Source organism: Oryzias latipes, chromosome 20 (assembly GCF_053564925.1).
Source record: "Oryzias latipes strain Hd-rR chromosome 20, Olatipes_Hd-rR_3.1".
Classification (NCBI taxonomy): Eukaryota; Metazoa; Chordata; class Actinopteri; order Beloniformes; family Adrianichthyidae; genus Oryzias; species Oryzias latipes.
Genome location: NC_136256.1, coordinates 2848525 through 2867885, shown reverse-complemented (window position 1 = coordinate 2867885; position 19361 = coordinate 2848525). Strand labels below are relative to the sequence as shown.

At 39.3% G+C, this 19361-nt stretch overlaps 1 protein-coding gene and 2 long non-coding RNA genes across 5 annotated transcripts in view; 2 read left to right on the top strand and 1 right to left on the bottom strand.

Moving 5' to 3' along the window:
* Positions 1–14999, top strand: part of LOC105353823 (CD276 antigen) — a 127570-nt gene extending 112571 nt beyond the window's left edge. The window contains exons 3-8 of one of the 3 annotated variants that reach the window (XM_078938810.1): positions 8654–8971; positions 9667–9933; positions 10247–10534; positions 13913–14016; positions 14333–14372; positions 14563–14685. In XM_078938810.1, the coding sequence (XP_078794936.1) occupies positions 8654–8971; positions 9667–9933; positions 10247–10534; positions 13913–14016; positions 14333–14338 (983 nt within the window). In that variant the 3' untranslated portion in view covers positions 14339–14372; positions 14563–14685. Of the gene's footprint in view, positions 1–8653; positions 8972–9666; positions 9934–10246; positions 10805–13912; positions 14017–14332 lie in introns of those variants that run through there. The other 2 variants (XM_078938809.1, XM_078938808.1) reach the window with 2 other exon arrangements.
* Positions 1033–4703, top strand: LOC144988431 (uncharacterized). Its single transcript, XR_013652352.1, has 4 exons — positions 1033–1852; positions 2011–2071; positions 2271–2400; positions 4025–4703. It is a non-coding gene; the product is annotated as an uncharacterized LOC144988431 (long non-coding RNA).
* On the bottom strand, positions 4629–4879 carry LOC144988432 (uncharacterized). The gene is made up of 2 exons (XR_013652355.1): positions 4772–4879; positions 4629–4729 (listed from the first exon to the last, which is right to left on the bottom strand). It is a non-coding gene; the product is annotated as an uncharacterized LOC144988432 (long non-coding RNA).
* Positions 15000–19361: the final 4362 nt, after the last annotated feature.

The following is a 19361-nucleotide window of genomic DNA, read 5'->3' as shown; positions in this document are numbered from 1 at the left end:
TTGAGTTGATGCCAAAGAGCTCAGTTTTGAGCCAAACATTCCATTATGCAGAATAAACTGATAAAGCAAACCCTATTTTTCAGTGTGTGATTTTCATTTTTTCATAAATCTTAGGACAATTTAGATGATAAAAGTAATAAATATATGAAAACAGTATAATACAGTAAATATGTAAATATTTGATGTGATGAACAATAATTATCTGATTTAGACCCAACATGGAATTTTTTTGACACACACAAATCAAGTTGTGTTATTTAATGCTCGTAATTTAGACACAAATGATAGAAATGTTAGGTTTATATGCCAAAGAGGCCATGTGAAAATGTTAGTGCAAATACGCATGCGTGCGCGCCGTGCACATAAAGCCACCCCACCCCCACGTGTCCGCGCGCCGGTCGGTGGGTGTTGGGCGTCAATAAAGGTAATCTGGTTGTCGCGCTTTCTGCATCTCTGCACGAGCTAAAGAAGTCTCAAAGGTAAGAAATGTGAACACACGAGGCATTAATGAAAATACTTTATGATCATCTGAAAGTATTTTCATCTGACAGATGAATGCAGCTGTTGTTATCACTGTAGAGCGGGGCTGAAAAATATACGGCCTCCAGTCCATCGAGAGACTGAACGTAACACGACTGCAGGTTACTATGATCATCATAGAAAAATGTATTAATTATTTGTTTCGACTGTATAGTTATTGTGGTCGAGCAGAGGAAGGGAGGTTTGTGAGAATCGGGGTTACATTAGCTAATGTTATGGCAGCGCTCGCGCCACCGCCGGTTTCCCGGCAAAAAAAGGAACAGTAATTTACTGATATATTAAAGTGTTATGATTGACCTATTTAGGGTTTTTCTCCAAATTTACACAAAAAACGTAACAACGATCATCTCGACTTGGTTTTGTAAATATTTTAAAACAGTCTGTCTCAGAGACCTGGACTGACTGACTCCTCCCCCTCACGTTCCAAACAGGAAGTACAAGGAGCCAAAATCCTTTAGACTTCTAAAGAGAAACAAACAGCTGTTAGTTAGTCATTCTATGGGTCAGATTAACCTTTCTTGTTGTGATACCCTTTTAAACATGTTTTTGCTAATTCCAGTTATTTGTTTTACAAAACTGTTTCTTTATCACAAGTTATTCAAATTATAGACTGACCAACAGATGCCTCAGTAATAGCATGTGCCACCTTGAATGTTTCTTTGACAAATTCCACCAAGCTCACTTTCAGTGGAAGCAGTGTGGACTTTCAACAAGCTTACTCCTGATTGGCGACAGTAGTTGCCATAGAATTGATACTCAGATCAATTACTGTCAACTGGCTCCAACGTGGTGACGTCTGTATCACAGAGAAACGACGACAGAATTGAATTTGTTATGATGGATCTGGAAGGAAATGGGTGACGTCACACTCGCTCAGACCTTTTCTCTGATCCAGTCAAACTGCTTTTTTACCAGTTTTATTCCAGAAATCATTTTGGATAAGGTAAAGACATCTTCAGCTCAAAACCAAGTCTTCATGACCTTTTTTTTATAACTTTTCTTTTTAAAATTCAGAAATAATAACCTGCACATTCTTACAAAACTGTTAGACTTCAATTGCTACCTTAATTTAATTGTAAAACTAACAACCATTGTTATTAATATGGAAATATTTTCCCCAGAATGTGGAACTGGAGACATAAAAATTCTGCTTTTCCTATTTTCAGCTGAATCTGCCACGAGGCTCGACAACTTCTTGCATCAACTGCAAAGCGGTGATCGCTGTGGCCGCCAAAACATCCAAATGTCAGGCGGGCTACAAAGATTTCAGGCCAAAAGAGAACGCCTCACATGTGATGAAGTGTCTGTATTGGTATGTATTTACCATCTGTGACTCAGAGTCATTAACCAATTGTCGATCTGTTCACAGTGTTATATGATAATTTAAATTTTGACGATGACGATACAAAAATTGCTGCCAAACCTGCCAAAAAGTCCCGTCTCTTACCACACACATGTTGTGCCCCTAAGGTGCCCTAAGTTACCTGATCAAGCACAAACGTGCTTTGCCTGGATGAAGGCCTTGTATCAGGTACACTGGTAATAATAATTTTACATTCACCTTAGTCTGTTGTTGTTCCTCATTATTCATGGAAGCTTGATGACACGACATCTTCAATCTGCATGAACTCTAGTTTGATTAGAAACTTTCATTTGTGAACCGTCAGCAGATCTGGTCATGTCTCACCAAAACAACCACACTAATCATTTCATCATTTTCATCCATTAAGGTTGGAAAAAGCAGCAGCCCTCCAGTGCTTCAGCCGTCCAACCATCAACCGTTTCAGACATCCATCCTCTCGCCACTTCAGCCCCACAGCCGTCCACCAGTGTCCCAACTCCTGACATTTTACTATCCTGGTACAATCTAATTATTTTGCTCAGTTAGCAAAAATGATATGTTTTTGAGATATTCCTGTTTTTTTTTTATCCTCAACAAATGTTTCTCCAAAGAAATATGAAAAAACAGAATTATTCATCTGGTGGTTATTTTTACACTTTTCCTCAAATCTTTAATAAGAAAGAAATAATTCAGTTCAAGTTTACTTGTGCTTTTCTTTTTAATGGGCATTACAGTTGATATAAAACATATAACATGCAATTAAAATGCTTTGTAGTTAAAAACATTTTACACACTATTAAAAGATTCTATAAAATATTATTTAAAAAGAATCCTTTCCAAGAAAATGTTGACTACCGTATATCTTACAATAGTAGCCCTGGCGTTTATTCCATCACAGACAGAACAGTGATGGTTAATGGGTTTATTTTGCAGCAAAACTTCATCAAGAGATGCAGACAAACAGCAAGAGATGAACATTTCAGGATTCATTCAAATGATGAGAACATTGGATTGTGTTCTGATCAGCACTGGCTGTTGACGTTTCTTTTCTCCTTGAAGCATCAGCCTCCGTATCAAAAATCATGTTGGTTGTCATGACGATCTCTTTCCTGGAGACACGCCCACCTTTCCGTCTTTGTGCAATAATTCATGTTCAAACCAGTTCTTCTAATTTGTCGCTTTTCTTTGCATTTCCACCAGTAAAAAGTAATACGACAAAATACTTGCCGAATTTGTAAAGATTTGGATTTTGTATTATTAATTTGCCTTTTTTAGTCTTTTATTATAAAATAACTATGCACTATTACTTTATTTTAACTAACACATTTATCTTAGTTTACAGTTTTCCTCTTAAACATCTCTTAAACAAGTTTACACTTTTCATCTTTCAGAATGCAGCCGTGTGATTGGAGGAAAAGATTAATATGCAATGAGGACATTTAAAGAAAAAAGGAGCAGTTTTTATTTTACATTATTATTATTTTAAAGTGGAAGTCTAATGTATATAAATGCTTTTTATTAATTTGTTTGGCATATTTACTGTGTTAGAGTTCTGATGATTGTTTTGAGTGGTAAACGTTTTTATTTCATTTATGAAACCCAGATGGAGTTAATGGAGTGCTCGTCATGTTTTATGTTGTATATATTATTAATGAATTTATTTATTTATTTTGAAGTGCCTATTTGCAAGTAAAGAAGGCGGGGTTATGGTTAAAATACGTATGGACAATCCAGCAACGTGCCTCTTCAACATGGATTTCCATCCGTTTTTTTGCTTGGTCGCAAATAAATGCGTCCAAATAATAATCAGCCTAATTTGTTGTTTTTGTTTATTTAAAATTATATAAATATTTTCTAATTTTGTCAATAAAAGGACAAAAGGGGTAGATGATGGATGCATGTCCAAGTTTTATTATTCATGTTCTACAAGTTGTTAGATATTGATTATTTGATGCTTTTGTGCTATGCGTCAAAAATCAATGTAATATTGTAATTATTCATGAATATTTGAATAATACTAATATTTCCTACAAAGGATAATTGACACTAATCAAATTAAAAACAGTCGTCATGTAAGCACTGAGTGGACAGACTGTAGCCCGTTGTCTATCACTGTTTGAACCTTCTCTACTTTTCTTGCAGGGGGGGGGTCATGGCCTCTACGCTGGATTCCAAAAAAGAGACAAAAAAAACCCCGACCTCAACCCCCACTCTTAGTCAGACATGTTTATTTTTTTTATTTACAATAATAAATATTATACTATGTACATTTATTTTGTTTTACTTTTTTATACTTAGTTTCCTTATTTCCTATAATATTTATTAGTAGTTGTTGTTTGTTGATGTTAGTTCTTTTTAGCCCCTTTTATGTTAAAATAGACATTAATGATCCAGATGCTGATATTCTAATATATAGACAGATTTATGAATGAATTATTCTCAACAGAAGTTCAACACTATTGTGGTAGCAGTTTGACTGTTTTACTGTAATCTGTCGTGCCTCACCCACTGCCCATCCCATAAAAAAGAACAATTCTACATCATTAACCTTTTTTTATTTTTATTCATATGGCACATTCATAAATACAAAGTTAGAAATCATACCCCCCATTTTTCTAACTTTATCAATGAGTTCAAACAAAACATGAACACAATAAGAAACTCTGACAATAAGAAAGCATTTAAAACATTCAATCTGTGCGTCAGTTTCAATGTTTTTGTGAAAAATGTCATAATAATCCTCTGGTTTGTTTCTTTCTGGTTGCTGTTGGGAATTGTTGTTTTGAATTGTTACAGTCAATAAAGTTTGTATAAAAAACAACTGCAATCTGTCATGCGACATGATACCTTCCCTCTGAGAAACATTTTATGTTTTGTTTCTTTAACTACCTGCAAAACAAAAAGTTTGCATTAGTAATGGAAACATTAATTTCTGTAAAAAAATAAACACCTGTTTGTCGCTGGGCTTACTTGTAGAACTTAACCTTCCCGATAAACGTGGGACCAATCACAAAACTATGGAAGCGATTATGTAACATAAATAAAAAGCAAAGTCAAAACCAGAAATGCTTTTTCATTTTCAAAATGAAGCTGCATTTTTTGACTCAAAAATATAATGAAAAAGCAATACTTCAAAATGCTTTTTCATTTCCTTCCTCAACACAGCTTATTCTGTCACTTAATTAAAATTAAAATGAAAATTGTATTTGACATTTCATTTTCAAGACGTTCTCTGGTAAATGTGTAGCATAATTCATTTAGAAATGTCAAATTTGACATTCAAAATGGATTAATAGAAATGCTTTTTAATTTTCAAAATGAAGCTGCATTTTTTGACTCAAAATTAAAATGAAAAATTCATACTTCAAAATGCTTTTTCATTTCCTTCCTCAACCCAGCTTTTCTGTCACTTAATTAAAATGATAAAGAAAATGGTATTTGACATTTCATTTTCAAAAAGGTCCCTGGTAAATGTGTAGCATAATTCATTTAGAAATGTCTAATTTGACAATTAAAATGGATTAACAGAAATGCTTTTTAATTTTCAAAATGAAGCTGCATTTTTTGACTCAAAATTAAAAAGAAAAAGCAATATTTCAAAATGCTTTTTCATTTTATACTTAAAACCGCTTATTCTGTGTCATAATTAAAACGAAAATGCAAAGAGGGGATTGCATTTGCATTTTAACATCCAACCTGTGCACCTTGTCGCAATATTCATTTAGAAAAAGCATTAGCAGAGGGGAGGCGGGGCGATGACGTCACTGCTTTTTATTTATGCTACATAATCGCTTCCATACAAACCAGTTTAGAGCCAAACGTTTTTTTTTATTATTTACAGTGTATTTCTAAACTCAACTAGTTGATGTTGAAAAAATACGTTTGCATGGACGTTACGACAGAGTACATGAGTCCCTAGAAATGTCATTAAACGTAAATATTAAACCTCAGACGATCTTATTTTACGAGATTTTTCCACAGGGGAAAAAAAGAAACTCGCGTCACATGACCCCACGTCAGCCCACAAATATGATGGAAAAGATCAGACATTGTACACAGTATTTAGACTTGTAGTGTGAATAACATGTCTAACATGTAAAAGATTATTGAATAAAACAAATCGCTAAGTAAATTCAGAGAACTCTCCAGTCTGTTCCTGAACAACATTCTTCCGGTTTGTTTAAATGTCCTTCAAAGTCGCAACAACACAGCATGAAACCTATACACGGGTCCGTAAATGTAAATAAAAATAATTAATAAATAGCAACGTACCTTTTCACGAGATCTCCTATATGAAAAAAGAGAAACTCACGTCACGTCACGTGACCCACGTCAGCCCGCATATATTTATGGAAAAGATCAGAAGCGTTCAGATCCTTTGAGGAAAAGTTGAACGTAACAAACTACGAACTGCATGTCTGCAATGAATGGATATTATGAAAATAAAGGGGATATATACTGCTAAAATGTTTTCAAAAATAAATTAGTCCACAATCACTCCTATTTTATGGCATTTTCTGCGGGAAAAAAGAGAAACATATTAGTCACGTGACCCACGCGCACGTCTGCAGATATGAATGAAAGTTAACGTGTTTCTCCAACGTAACACAGAGCTTTTGGGAGAAAAAGTTGAACGAAACAAGCAAACTACAAACTGTATGTCCAAAATGAAAGCATATTTTAAAAGAAAATGGTATATTTCTCACTAGAAATGTTGTCAAAATAAAAATTAGTCCTCAAAATATCTTGTTTTATGGGATATTCCACCGAAAAATGAACGTGCATCCGCCATGTTTTTTGCTCACGGCAGGCCAAACCTCCAAAGTCACGTGATCCTGAGAAGGCTCGTAGAAAATGAATAGAAAAATCCACCTCACAGTTTAGGGGGCGTTTTTGTAAAACTCTCACGCATTTCCATGTGGACAAATGTAGCTACTACACATTTTAGGATGAGACCGGGTTGGTCAAGACAGGTGTAGAAGCAGTCATTGCTGGGCCAGAAGAAAACTGTGGTTGGGTAGGGCAGATGACGGCGTTGCGTACTGGAGGAGGTGTTTGGTTCTTCTGTTGGTCCACATACATGCTCACCACCAGACTGGGGCTGACTAGTCACAACTCTTGGTGAAGTGGAGAACTGGCGGTTTCTAGCCCGACTTTCCATGGTGATGCGCTCCTGAACCTCACTAGTTGTCCAAACTCAGCCTGTTTGCAAGGACTGGGTCTGGGCAATACTTAATAAACATCATAGACACCTCCCTGCCTGGGTCCACCACACCTCTACCTTGTCTCAGCAGGCATTCATCAGCAAAGTCGATCGCCTTGTTTGGTCTGATCCAGTAGTCCTCACACTTTCGTTGGGGAGCGGCTTGGTGTCATAGAAGTCAGCCATGGTTATAGCAGGGTAGGCTAGTTCACCAAATTGCTGCTTTAGTATGTTGAACATAACAGCAGGTGTTTATGGAGCCGTCAGTCAGTGGAAGATTGCCTCAAGTCTCTCTAGCTTTTCCCTACAACTTACTTAAGACTTCATTTTCTGTTGATGTACTGGAAATGCTTTCTTGGACAGAAAACACACTATCATCTGCACCCATTTAAATACCGAGCATTTATCACTCCCATCACCTCTGTATATTAGGGGGTTCCTCAACATCATACTGCATTACAAGTTCGACGCCAATCAGGTTCAGCTCAGGAGGACTTTGGGCTGTCTGAAAACTGCTTTGAAACTGTGGGTGAGAACCCCCTACATTGTTCTGAATCTGAGCAGCAATAGACTGACCAATCTGATTAGCCAAGTCAGATATTTAAATAGTCTTGTGAGTTTACCACATGTAAGGGGGGTTTTACACGAGTAAAGCTCAACCTCGGAGTCCTCAATATCCCTACCTGGGGAATCTTAGTAACATCTTTAAACCATCCCCTCCCAAAACCCACAATCAAGTTAACTGCCCCATCAGAAACGCATTTATCAACATCTGGATTAATTGTCGTGAACATTGCGAGAAACCAAAATAAACCGCACGGCTGGGAAAAAAAATTAGACACTACAGGATTAAAAAAATGCTCAACGTGACCTGACTAAATCACTAAGTCCAAAACATGAACACTCCAAACCAAAAAAACTTGAAAAACTGTGAAGAGATGATCTTCCCGGTGATCTAGATGACTTTGATGCTTCTGATATCCAAAGGGTCACGGAACCAATGCAACTGGGCTGAGTTTTCTACTCTGCGTTGTGCTCCGATGAATAAAGAAACCAATTTAACAGATAATATTACTACTAGGGACAAACACACAGACATAAGATGCATGTCTTACCTCAGCCATGGCTCGCATCTGTCTAAACTTGCATGCTCATCCGTGGCTACTTGCGTGACCGTGGGGTGTTCACATACCCTTGGACAGACTAATACTCTGGTACAAATGTATGCAAAAAAACAAATTCACCATGAATTTGGTGAAATTAAACTACTAGAGACTTAACACTTGTTACAGATGCATGATGATGATGTGTAGGGTGAAGAAATCCAAAATCCTTGGTTGTTTTGTAGATATTCCTTTTTGAAATTGTGTCAAAGCTTCATGAAGACGATTAAGGATAGAGAGTGAGATTTTGTTAAAAGCTGCACTCAGGTAAAGCAGGAAGAGAAAAGACTCACATTGTCCTCTGAAGCATTATCTGAAAAATGTCCTTCATAAAATCTCAACTTGTCAAAGAAAAAGTGTTTCTGTGCAGCTCAACATTGACACATCTGTCTCTGATGTTCACAGATGCAGAGGTCTCCTGTCAGTTTGGACAGAGCTGCATTTTACCCTGCAGGTTTACACCTGGACAAAGTCTAATCATCCACTGGTATCATATGACACCAACACAGACTGGAGTTCACTCCTACTATGACAACAAGGACCAATGGGGACACCAGGACCAGAGGTTTAGAGGAAGAATGTCTCTGTTCCAGGATCAGATCTCCAAAGGAAACGCCTCCCTGCAGCTGACAGGAGTGATGGTTCAGGATGAAGGATCATATAAATGTTTCACCAGCACCATCACTGATGGAGGAGAATTCTACATCAACATGACGGTTTACGGTATGAGACACAAACCCAGAAAACTGGAGAAAGTCCAAATGTTTTAGTTCAGTTTCTCCCATTCAGTCCATCAGACATTCTTAAAGCTGAATGTTCCACAGTAAGTCATGAAATGAACTTGAATTCAGAGTTTAGACAGTAGTTCATGATCCAAAGTTCCTGATTCTCCTGAATCTGTCCCATTCTCTGATGAACAAATGTTCTGTGTCTCTGAAACTAAAAGCTTCTTGAAATCCTCCAAATCTTGGAGTCACTAAAAGGTTTTCTTTGTTGAAGCAGAGACGACTGCAAGAACAGAAAGATGTGGAAGCTCTGAAAGCTGAACCAGAAGAGATGAAGGAAGGACAGGAAATGGGAAAATGCAGACATTTGTTGACTTTACAGCTGGAAATCTATCAGAGAAATGTGTCATTAAGGCTGAAAATGTCCCAAAAGAAATGAACAACAAGTGAGAGATTCTGCAGAATTGAAGGAGGTTCAGCTCCAATGTTGAAGGAAATGAAGAAAGATTTCAAGCAGAGCTGCAGATTAGTGAGAGTGTGGATTAGAGGAGGACACACCTGCTGAGGATCAGTTCATCCTGAACCTGCTTAAAGCTGGAATTCTAGCAGCAGGAAGAGAGGATTGACTTTTCCACACAAACACTGATTCTACACTGCTGGAAGCTGAAATTCTACTTTTTCCACTTGTTGCAGCTCCACCTCAGAAGATCAACATGAACCAGATGGAAAACCAGATCATCTGCAGCTCAGATGGGATCTATCCTCAACCTGATCTCAGCTGGTCCATCAGTCCTCCATCCAGCAGAACCTTCCAGAACACAACCAGAGTCCAGAAGACTGAAGAACTTCTTTACAACATCAGCAGCTCTCTGACTCTTTCAGACCGTGAAGATGACCTGGACTACATCTGCACCATCAGCACTCCATCAAACCAGAGGAGAGCTTCATGGAGGAGAGGACGTGAGTGTTCCAGTTCATCTGGAGAAATCTCTGTCTGATCATGGCAGAACTTTCCAGAATCAAAGACCTTGATGTTCTTTGTCACTGTGGGACTGTTTCTGCATGCAGACCTACAGGATCCTCCAGGATCCAGCAGACTATGGAGGATTCAGCTCTGAAATGATTTCTTTCAAGTCTTTCAAAGTGTCATTCATGTCAATATGGAGGCAGGAGGCTGTGTGCAAACATCTCAGTGTCTTTGCTTCAGGCTGTCAGACATTTGGACTGGATGTTTTATTTCATGACGAACTGTTTCTGTGTTTCTATTGTCCAGCTTTAGTGAAGATCATCTCTGGAGAAGCAACCATCTCCTGCTCTGCCTCAGACTCCTCCCTCAAAGGCTTCAGTCTGGTTTGGAGCTTCAATCAGAATCAGATGATTGTGACCAAGAAAGAGGATGAGGAGCAGAGAGTGTCAGAGGAGTGGAAGCAGCATGTGAAGGATGTATCAGAGTCAGGCAGACTCACACTGCAGCACTTATCTGCAGATCATGAGGGAACATACACATGTGAAGTCAGCAAGGATGAGGAGACCAACATCACTCAAGTCTCTCTGAGTTTAGGTGAGGAATCAAGTGAGAAACTAGTTTTTCTGTCACAGATCAGAGAAATTGCTCCTGTAGTATGGTCAATGTCCCTGAAATATCGTGAGACAGACAGAGAGAGAGAGAGAGAGAGAGGGAAATAGGAAAGGAACAGGAGACGAGCTAGCTAGAAGATTAAAGTAGATGTGTGTCAAATAAAGAAAGGTAAAACTGAACGAAAAGACCGTTTATTTGAACAACACAACATTTTGGAGACCAGGATGATTTTTAACAAGGACCCCACGACAAAAAAAGACGACCAGGATTTTATTTCCCGGCCAAGAAAGAAAGAAAAATAAAATTCAGTAATGTCGTCTGACAAGCAACGCCAAGGATCTAACAAGCTACACCAGGACCAAGCTATGCTCAGCTAGCCCGCCGGTTCTGCTGAACCTTAGCACATCGGATTTATTCACGGAATATAACCTGTAGATGGACTCTTAACCCTTGTGCTATCCTAGGCACTTTAACATTAGGACTGGGGTCATCTAGACCCACTAGACAGTGCTCTAAATCTTTTTTCTTCAATGATTTGTGATCTTCACTGGTGTCCATGGATTACATGAAATCCTCTCCACCTTTATCCACCTTTGTCATGGTAGGGAGAACACGTCAATGGTGTTCTTGACCACAAAGGATAGCACAAGGGCTATAGATTTTTTCGAAGTTGCCAGTGGTATGATTATTGTACAAGATTCGTTACAAAGAGCCACACTGTTGCATTGCATAGGAGCGCAGACTCAGAGGATTTTCGCCAAACTTGCTGGAGACAAAGGTATACATGAACAGACTGCTGCTGCGCTAGATGCATATTTTACTCTGCAGAGAAATATAGTTCTGGACCGACACAAGTTTAGGCTCCGAGCTCAGTACCCAGATGAAACGGTTGATGAGTTTGTAAATGCATCGAGAGAGCTGGCAAGGTCATGTGACTTTGGCGCACTGGAGAATGACATGCTACAGGATCAGGTAGTGAAAAATGCGCGATGAAATGGCTACGTGACAAGGTATTACAGGAAGAGGACTGAGTTTAGACAAAGCACTGTCAAATGCACGAGCTTTTAAAAGCCACACAGGCAGAATCGAAACTTTTCACGGAGAGTTTTGGTCACAGAAAAAGGGACAATCAAGTTAATTTCACCAAGAAAAGCACACACGCAAACGCTGGACGAGCAGCCGGAGTAGTGCGTGACAAAAAAGCAGCCAAGTGCAAGCTGACAGCGACACCCAGTGTTACAGATGTGGAATGAACACTCACACAGCGGATGAATGCGGTGCAAAGACAGCGATGCGTCTTTTCTGTCGGAAAACGGGACTTCAAGCACAAATGTGTTTTAAAAAGAAAAAGAACACATAGGCCGCATAAAGACAGGAATAGAGATCAAGAAAAGATAAAGTCAAGTAATCCATTGAGAGCAGTAGTACAGAATGCTTCTGACTCTGATTCAGATGACTTTATCCATGCTGTAAACTCTGAAGGCACTGAGACAATTAAGGTAAATGGACAATGGTTGAAAATGGTCATAGACACAGGAAGTGGCAGAAACTTCATTGGAGAGTATCTTAATAGGAGAATAGTGTCCAATAAAACAAAACTGAAACCAACCAAAAACAGATTTTATGCTTATACTCAGACAACTCCACATAAATGTGTAGATTATTCTAAGGCAGAACTGAGATGAAAGTACAACATAGTCATGGACAACACATGTGTGACTGAAGGTAATGTAGAAGCACTTCTAGGTAGAAAAGCAATTTTTGTGCATAAATGCCCCGGTGATGGTCAGAGGGGCCGTAGGCGCGAACTGGCAGCCACGCCTCTGTCAGTCTGCTCCAGGGCAGCTGTGGCTACAACCGTAGTTACCATCACCAAGAATGAATGAGGAGTGAATGAATAACGGACACACTGTAAGCGCTTTGAGTGACTTGAAAAGCGCAGATAAATCCAATCCATAAAATATATTTAATAACAGGGGAAAAGGTAAACACTGTAGAGCAGAAAGAGCGATTCAACAAACTCGTTAAAGAGTACCCACCAGTCTTTTAGTGAATTGATCAGATTAAGGGTTATAGTCATTAGGTTACAGTTGATAAAAGAAGTCCCTCCTGTAGCACAGGGTTTGAGGAGAGTCCCTTATCCCATGTTAGAACCTGTAAACCAGGAACTAGATAAGATGTCCTGATCGTACCAAAGAAGAACACAAAAGAAGTGAGGTTATGTGAAGACCTCAGAGAAGTCAACAGAGCCATGATCAGGGAAAGACACCCAGTACCAACAGTGGATATCATCTTACAGGCAGTTGAAGGAGCTAAAGTGTCCGCTAAGTTAGATGCAAGGAAAGGGTTTTGGCAGTGTGACTTGGCACTAGAACCCAGACCCCTGACGACGTTCATTACAAACACAAGTAGCTACCGCTTCCGAAAAGTAACTTTGGATTATTGAGTACACCAGGAGCCTTCCAGAAGGCTATAACACCATATTATGTGGAATGCCTACCATGGTTTGCTACATGGATGAACTTGTGGTGTTTGGAGAGAGGGAAGAGCAGCTTGAACAGAGACAAGTCTTTCAGAGATTTCAGGACAGAGGTTTAACTCTCAACAGAGAAGAGTGCATTTTCAAGTGCGCAGTTGCAGCGCTCTTGTGCTTTGCACCAGAACATTCACAGACATACAGAAGCACATTTGAGCAGTTGTTATCACAGATTGGAGGTTGTAACTCTAGATGCATGTATGGAAAATGGAAAGCTGGATCCAACATTCAAAGAGACTCTCATTGTACTGCTGATAAACACTCTTGACAACTCCTTTGAACTGGTCAACTCAGAGGATGGAGCTAAGGTGATCAGAAATGTCAAACATCTTCGTAAAAAACCACTGGAGGTTGACTTTGACATCCCTGAGCCTTCATTGTCCTGCAATGAACCAAACCATCATGAGACAGTGGATGTGTCAACTGCAGAGACCGCACCAGTAGTTGAGATCCCACCAGAACATGACCCCTCTGCATCTGATGTCCTCACTACCAGGAAGGGTTGGGTTATCAGAAAGCCCATCAGATACAGACAGTTTTGAATAGAAGAAAAAATAAAATAACATGTATATGTTCTTATAAGTTTTGTCACAACGGTATTTGACAAGAATTTTTGATTTAGTTTGAGAACAATGTGATTTTTTATTTTAGGAAAATGTATACGGAAGAAATGTTTTCTTTTAAACAAGGGAGGGAAATGCAGTAAGAAGTTACCAAAGACGGCAACGTTTAGCTGCAGAAGATTTTCTGTCAACTTTCCTCTAAATGTTCTTTCATGTTTCACAGTTTTAAAGTAAGAACTAAATAACTGTTTTCTGTTTCAGGAAATTTTCTTGTCACCATCATCATCATCATCGTAGTGGTTATAGTTATTGGGGTCGCTGCTGCTGTAATCTATCTGGTGATTTATAGCAGAAAAAAAGACACGGTAAAGTTCCTCAAATCCTGCTGTTGTTTAGTTGTGGAGGAAGTTGTTGTCGATCAGTGATTTTCAAAATAAAGTGAGGAGGTGAGAGTTTGTACATTTAGGACTGCTCTGTGTGAGGAAGACATGAAGGTCAGTTGATGAAGAGCAACAAGAAGATGATTAGTTTCTTTATTGTGTGCAGAGTCTGTCTGACATTAAGAAATGAGCTCAGAGATGAACATCCCAGCTGAGAATTTACATCCATGTGTGTTAGTGCACGTGTCTGTGCACGTCTTTGTGTTAAACACTAATGTGTGTGTCATCTTCTCTGTTACAGGAGTGATATGACAAAAATCCTTCTTCATGGAGTCAATCCTGTAAGTGTGTCTGTTTGCTGCCTTGTTCACAGGTTTGTGTTCAGTTTTTGCTCAGACAGCAGAATCTGAAATGCAGATCTAGCAGATGACCTTTAGGTGACAGAGGTCAGCTGCAGGTCTGTGGGCCTGCTTTCAACAAACACTCTCATCAGCTTCATGACTGCAGTTCAGCTTCATTTTTCCTCAACAGTCTTTGAGCTTCAGCTGCTCTGACTTTGAGGCTCCAGAGTCTCCAGAAGATGAAAAAGGACTGAAATGGAGCTGAGCTGCAAAACTGCAGAAAAAGACAGAAAGAAAGATGGATGGATGTGTTGAAAGTGTCAAAGCAGAGCAGAATCCCAGCTTGTGTTTGATCCAGGAGAAAATGTTGGACCATCAGGAATGTTTGGACTCAAGTCTTCCATTGAAAAACTAAACATGGATTTTCTGAAAATCTTTCCATCCAAACTGGAAACACAAACCACTGAACAACTTCTGGTTCAGGTTTCATCCAGCTTACAAGTTTCTTTCTAGTTTGGAATCAATGTGAAAAAGAGACAGTGAGCAGAAAATGTGCAGAAGTTTCTGAACAGAATAGAGAATGATTCTAAAAGATCAGAATAGAATAAAATCTCACTTTTTATCACACATGGTTGTTGTTTGGATCAAAGCTGGTTTCTAATCAAACAAACTGATTCACTTTTGGAAAAAAGAGGAAATATTGAATCAAATAGCACAGATGTAGCATTCTGGCGTCACAGTGAGAAGGTCCAGGGGGGTATTCCAGAAAGCATGTTTAAACTAGCCTGACTTTAACCCTGAACTCTGGCTGAAATCCACCTGAACTTGTTTACTCTGCATGTCGGTTCCAAAAGACCGGATATGAGTTAACGTAATTACGCTCGACTTGGTAATCCTGGGTAAATGCACGTAACATAATGCACATAACAATAAAAAGAACGAAACAATTTGCTCATAGAGCATTCATTCATTTAGGAATTTTCCAACATCGTCATTACAGAGCTTGACTGTAGGGGTGCTATTTAAACTCATCATCCTCTCCCTCCCTCTTAAGCATAGTAGGACAAAATGACTCGACAAAACACAGTAAAACAGCTAAACAACTAAACACATTCTGTCAAAAACCCACACTTAAACCCAAATCCGTCCAGACAGGCAAAGGGAATGGTATCCCACAATCCCTTGCGGCGCCGATCTAACAGCAGCACCAAAGTTACACCTACTTAATTGAATTAATTTAAACGAAAGGAAAATAATTGTCTGAAAACTGCGTGTTATTTTTAAACTGACTTGACAAACAAATGATTTATCTTAACTGAAGCAAATAATTAAGTTAGATCAAAGTCAAAAAGTTTATCTTTCCAACATCCATATGTGGTCTTATCACCCTCTCATGGTGGAAAAAGTATTATCTGAGCTTCTTCATCCACTAAATCATCTTCAAATGGACACGCCATGCTGCTTCACCTCTCTGAAAACAAACTAACCTTCAACTAAACCTGCTCCCAACCAGGATATGTTCAGAGCATGAGTTGCCATGGCAACTTGACATACCCTGAAACATACCTCCATTTCTGGAACCAAAAGCTGAGGTTATCAACTTCCTTAGCCTCAAACTAACCATGGGAGCTAGCATAACCTGCTTTCTGGAACACCCCCCTGGTTCAAATCCCTGCTGTTTGTTTCTGTGTGGATTTTGGATGTTCTCCTCATGCATGTGTGGGTTTTCTACAGACACTCTGGTTTTCATTCCACTGTCCAGAAACATTGTGTGTGTGTGTGTGTGTGTGTGTGTGTGTGTGTGTGTGTGGGTGTGTGTGTGTGTGTTTGTGATCTGTTCAGGGTGTCCTCTGCCATTACCCAACAGTAGCTGGTTTGACTCTGTTAAAGGGATAGAGCAGGTTCTGAAGATGGATGGATGGATGATGGACGGACGGAGAGATGGATGGAATCATGTTTTGATGGAAATGAGGAAAGGTCTCAGTTCATGTTTCTGTTAAACTTCATGATCTTTCGGGGGGGCGCTATGGAGCAGGCAAAGGAGTAGGCAGCATAGAAGACGAGCTCTGCTAAAAATAAATTAAAGTAATTTTGACACTTTATGCCAGAAAAAACACCAGAACTCTACTTGTCGTCATCTTAATCTCAAAGAATACTATTTATTGACGAGTTGAACCCGAAAAATGGCCAATAATCTTCGAAAATTCAAATACTCCGGAGCGGCGCCAACTACAGGACCCAAAACACCGACCGGCGAGGCGGGTTCACCACCCAAAGCTACCACATCACAACCTGGAGACCAAATGGACCCGTCGGTTCTGAAGGCCGAAATTCTATCCTCTCTGAAAGCGGACATTGCGGCAATGTTCAGGCAGGAACTAAAGACCGCGCTCACAGAGGACTTTGAAGCCATCAAAACGGAGCTGTTAGCTCTGAAGACCGAGCTGGCCAGCAGCACCGCAGCAGTCCGCTCTGAGGTGGAAACGATGAAAGCAACGATGACACACATGGAACACGCGCTTTCATCCCAGTCAGATGATCTAGTATCCCTTCAAACCAAGGTTGACAAACTCGAAACAGAAGTGAACAACCTGCGAGGGAAATGTCTGGACATGGAGGGGCGAATGAGGCGCTCCAACATCCGCATACTGAATGTCCCAGAGACCTCCGGCTCCAGCTCGCCGACAGCTGTGTCCAAACTTCTTAAAGAAGTCCTAAATATGGATAAAGATATCCTGATAGACCGTTCTCACCGAGGATTACAAACAAGAAGCCAAAACGACAAACCCAGAGTCATCGTTGCAAAAGTGCACTACAATCAGGACTGTGTTGACATTCTCCGCCGCGTCAGAGAGTCCGGGCCGCTCCGCTGGAAAGGAAAAGACATCTTCATCTTCCCCGATTACCCTCCAAGCGTGGTACAAGCCCGGTCAGCCTTCGGCGAGGTGAGGCGGCTCCTACGCGGGAGAGAGGGCGTCAAATACGGGCTTCTGTATCCAGCGCGACTCACGCACAACGGGACTGAAAAGTGGTTCCAAAACTCAGAGGAAGCCATGGCTTATGTGAAATCCAAGATCTTACTTGGAACATCAAATAACTGACTGTTGCTCTGAGTAAGTAGGAGCTGGAAAAAGGATGCGAACAAGGTTCCATTTGTTAGAAGCATTTATCTCAGTAATTACCGTTCTGTAAACACTTAAATACTTCCCACTTTGTTGTTGATCCTTGGAAAATCTTTCTCAAAAAGCTGTTTTATGTTCCCCCAGGGTCACATTTGTTAAGCAACTACAATCTGGGATAAATATGTTCTGATTTATACCTTACTCTTTTTCGAAATGGCATGAGGTGCCTGATAATTAATAATTTAATGTCATAGCAGACCTCTCTCAGTAGGAGGTACATCGCCCTTCTTTAAGCACTTAGATGTGCATTTACTTTTTTGGGGGTTTGTGTTGTCACTGCGTTCTGATCAGTGACGGTTTGGGTTTTACTTACTTTTACTTTATTTTTATTTTGAATTTTTTGATGTTTTGGTTTTCAATCTCAATTTGCATTTATTTTTTACTTCTCTTTTTAATGGTCATCCTTATTTCCAAATGAACATTTATATAAGGGACAAACCAGTAACTCAACTTCCGATCAAATATGACCACAACCAAAGTGGATTTCCCAAACAAACCAGCTGGGTGTGACGTAAATTTTATAAGTTGGAATGTAAAGTCTTTGAACACCCCAGTCAAACGTAAAAAAGTAATGAACCATTTAAGCAAATTAAAAGCAGGAATTGTTTTTCTTCAAGAGACTCATCTCCGAAATTCTGATCACTTTCGACTAAGGGGAGGGTGGATTGGACAAGCATTTCACTCGAACTTTCACTCTAAATGTAGAGGTGTGGCTATTCTTATTAATAAAAACATCCCATTTGTAATGTCCAAAGTTGAAACAGACTCCTCTGGGCGCTACTTGATTATCACAGGCAGATTATACAATACACCAGTTGTCCTAGTTAATGTCTATGCACCACACTGGGACGACAGCTCTTTCTTCCTAAATTTTTTTGCCAAAATCCCAAACATGGACACTCATCACTTAATATTTGGAGGAGATATGAACTGTGTACTGTCACCAAGTTTAGATCGTAGTTCGTCACGATCTGCAACCTTGTCCAGTTCAGCTATTCAGTTACAACGCTTTCTTAATACGAATGGCGTTGTTGACACATGGCGATTCCTAAACCCCAAATCAAAAAGTTATTCTTTTTTCTCTTCCGTTCACGGGACATACTCCCGCATAGATTACCTTTTTTTAGATAAACGGCTCCTCTCCCTGGTTAAAAAGTGTGAATATCAAGCTATAGTTATCTCAGATCATGCCCCTCTAATACTCACACTATGCATACCAGTATCATGCAATAATTACCGCCCCTGGCGGCTTAATAATACATTACTCTCCGATGAAAACTTTACTAAATTTATATCCTCTGAGATATCATTCTTCTTGAAATATAACCAAACCCCTGGAATGTCTTACTCTACTGTGTGGGAATCAATGAAAGCATATATCAGGGGACAAATTATATCCTACAGTGCGCAACAGCGAAAATATCACAGTTTAAAACTAGAAAAACTAACCAATGAGATACTTAAATTGGACATGGCACTTGCAGTCAGCCCGTCTGATGACATGTTCAAATTAAGATTAAATCTTCAAACAGAATTCAATTTGTTGTCAACCAAACATGTTGAAAACCTCATTAATAAAACACAAAGTAAAATCTATGAACATGGTGAAAAAATAGGAAAACTTTTGGCCCAACAACTTCATCAAAAAGCTGCTAGCAGATGTATTATTGAAATAAATGATCACTTGGGTGCTAAGCACAGAGATCATTTAGAAATAAATTCGTGCTTTCATAAGTACTATTCAACGTTGTATAAAACAGAATCTCACAATGATAGAACTTTAATTGATACATTTTTTAGAAAAATA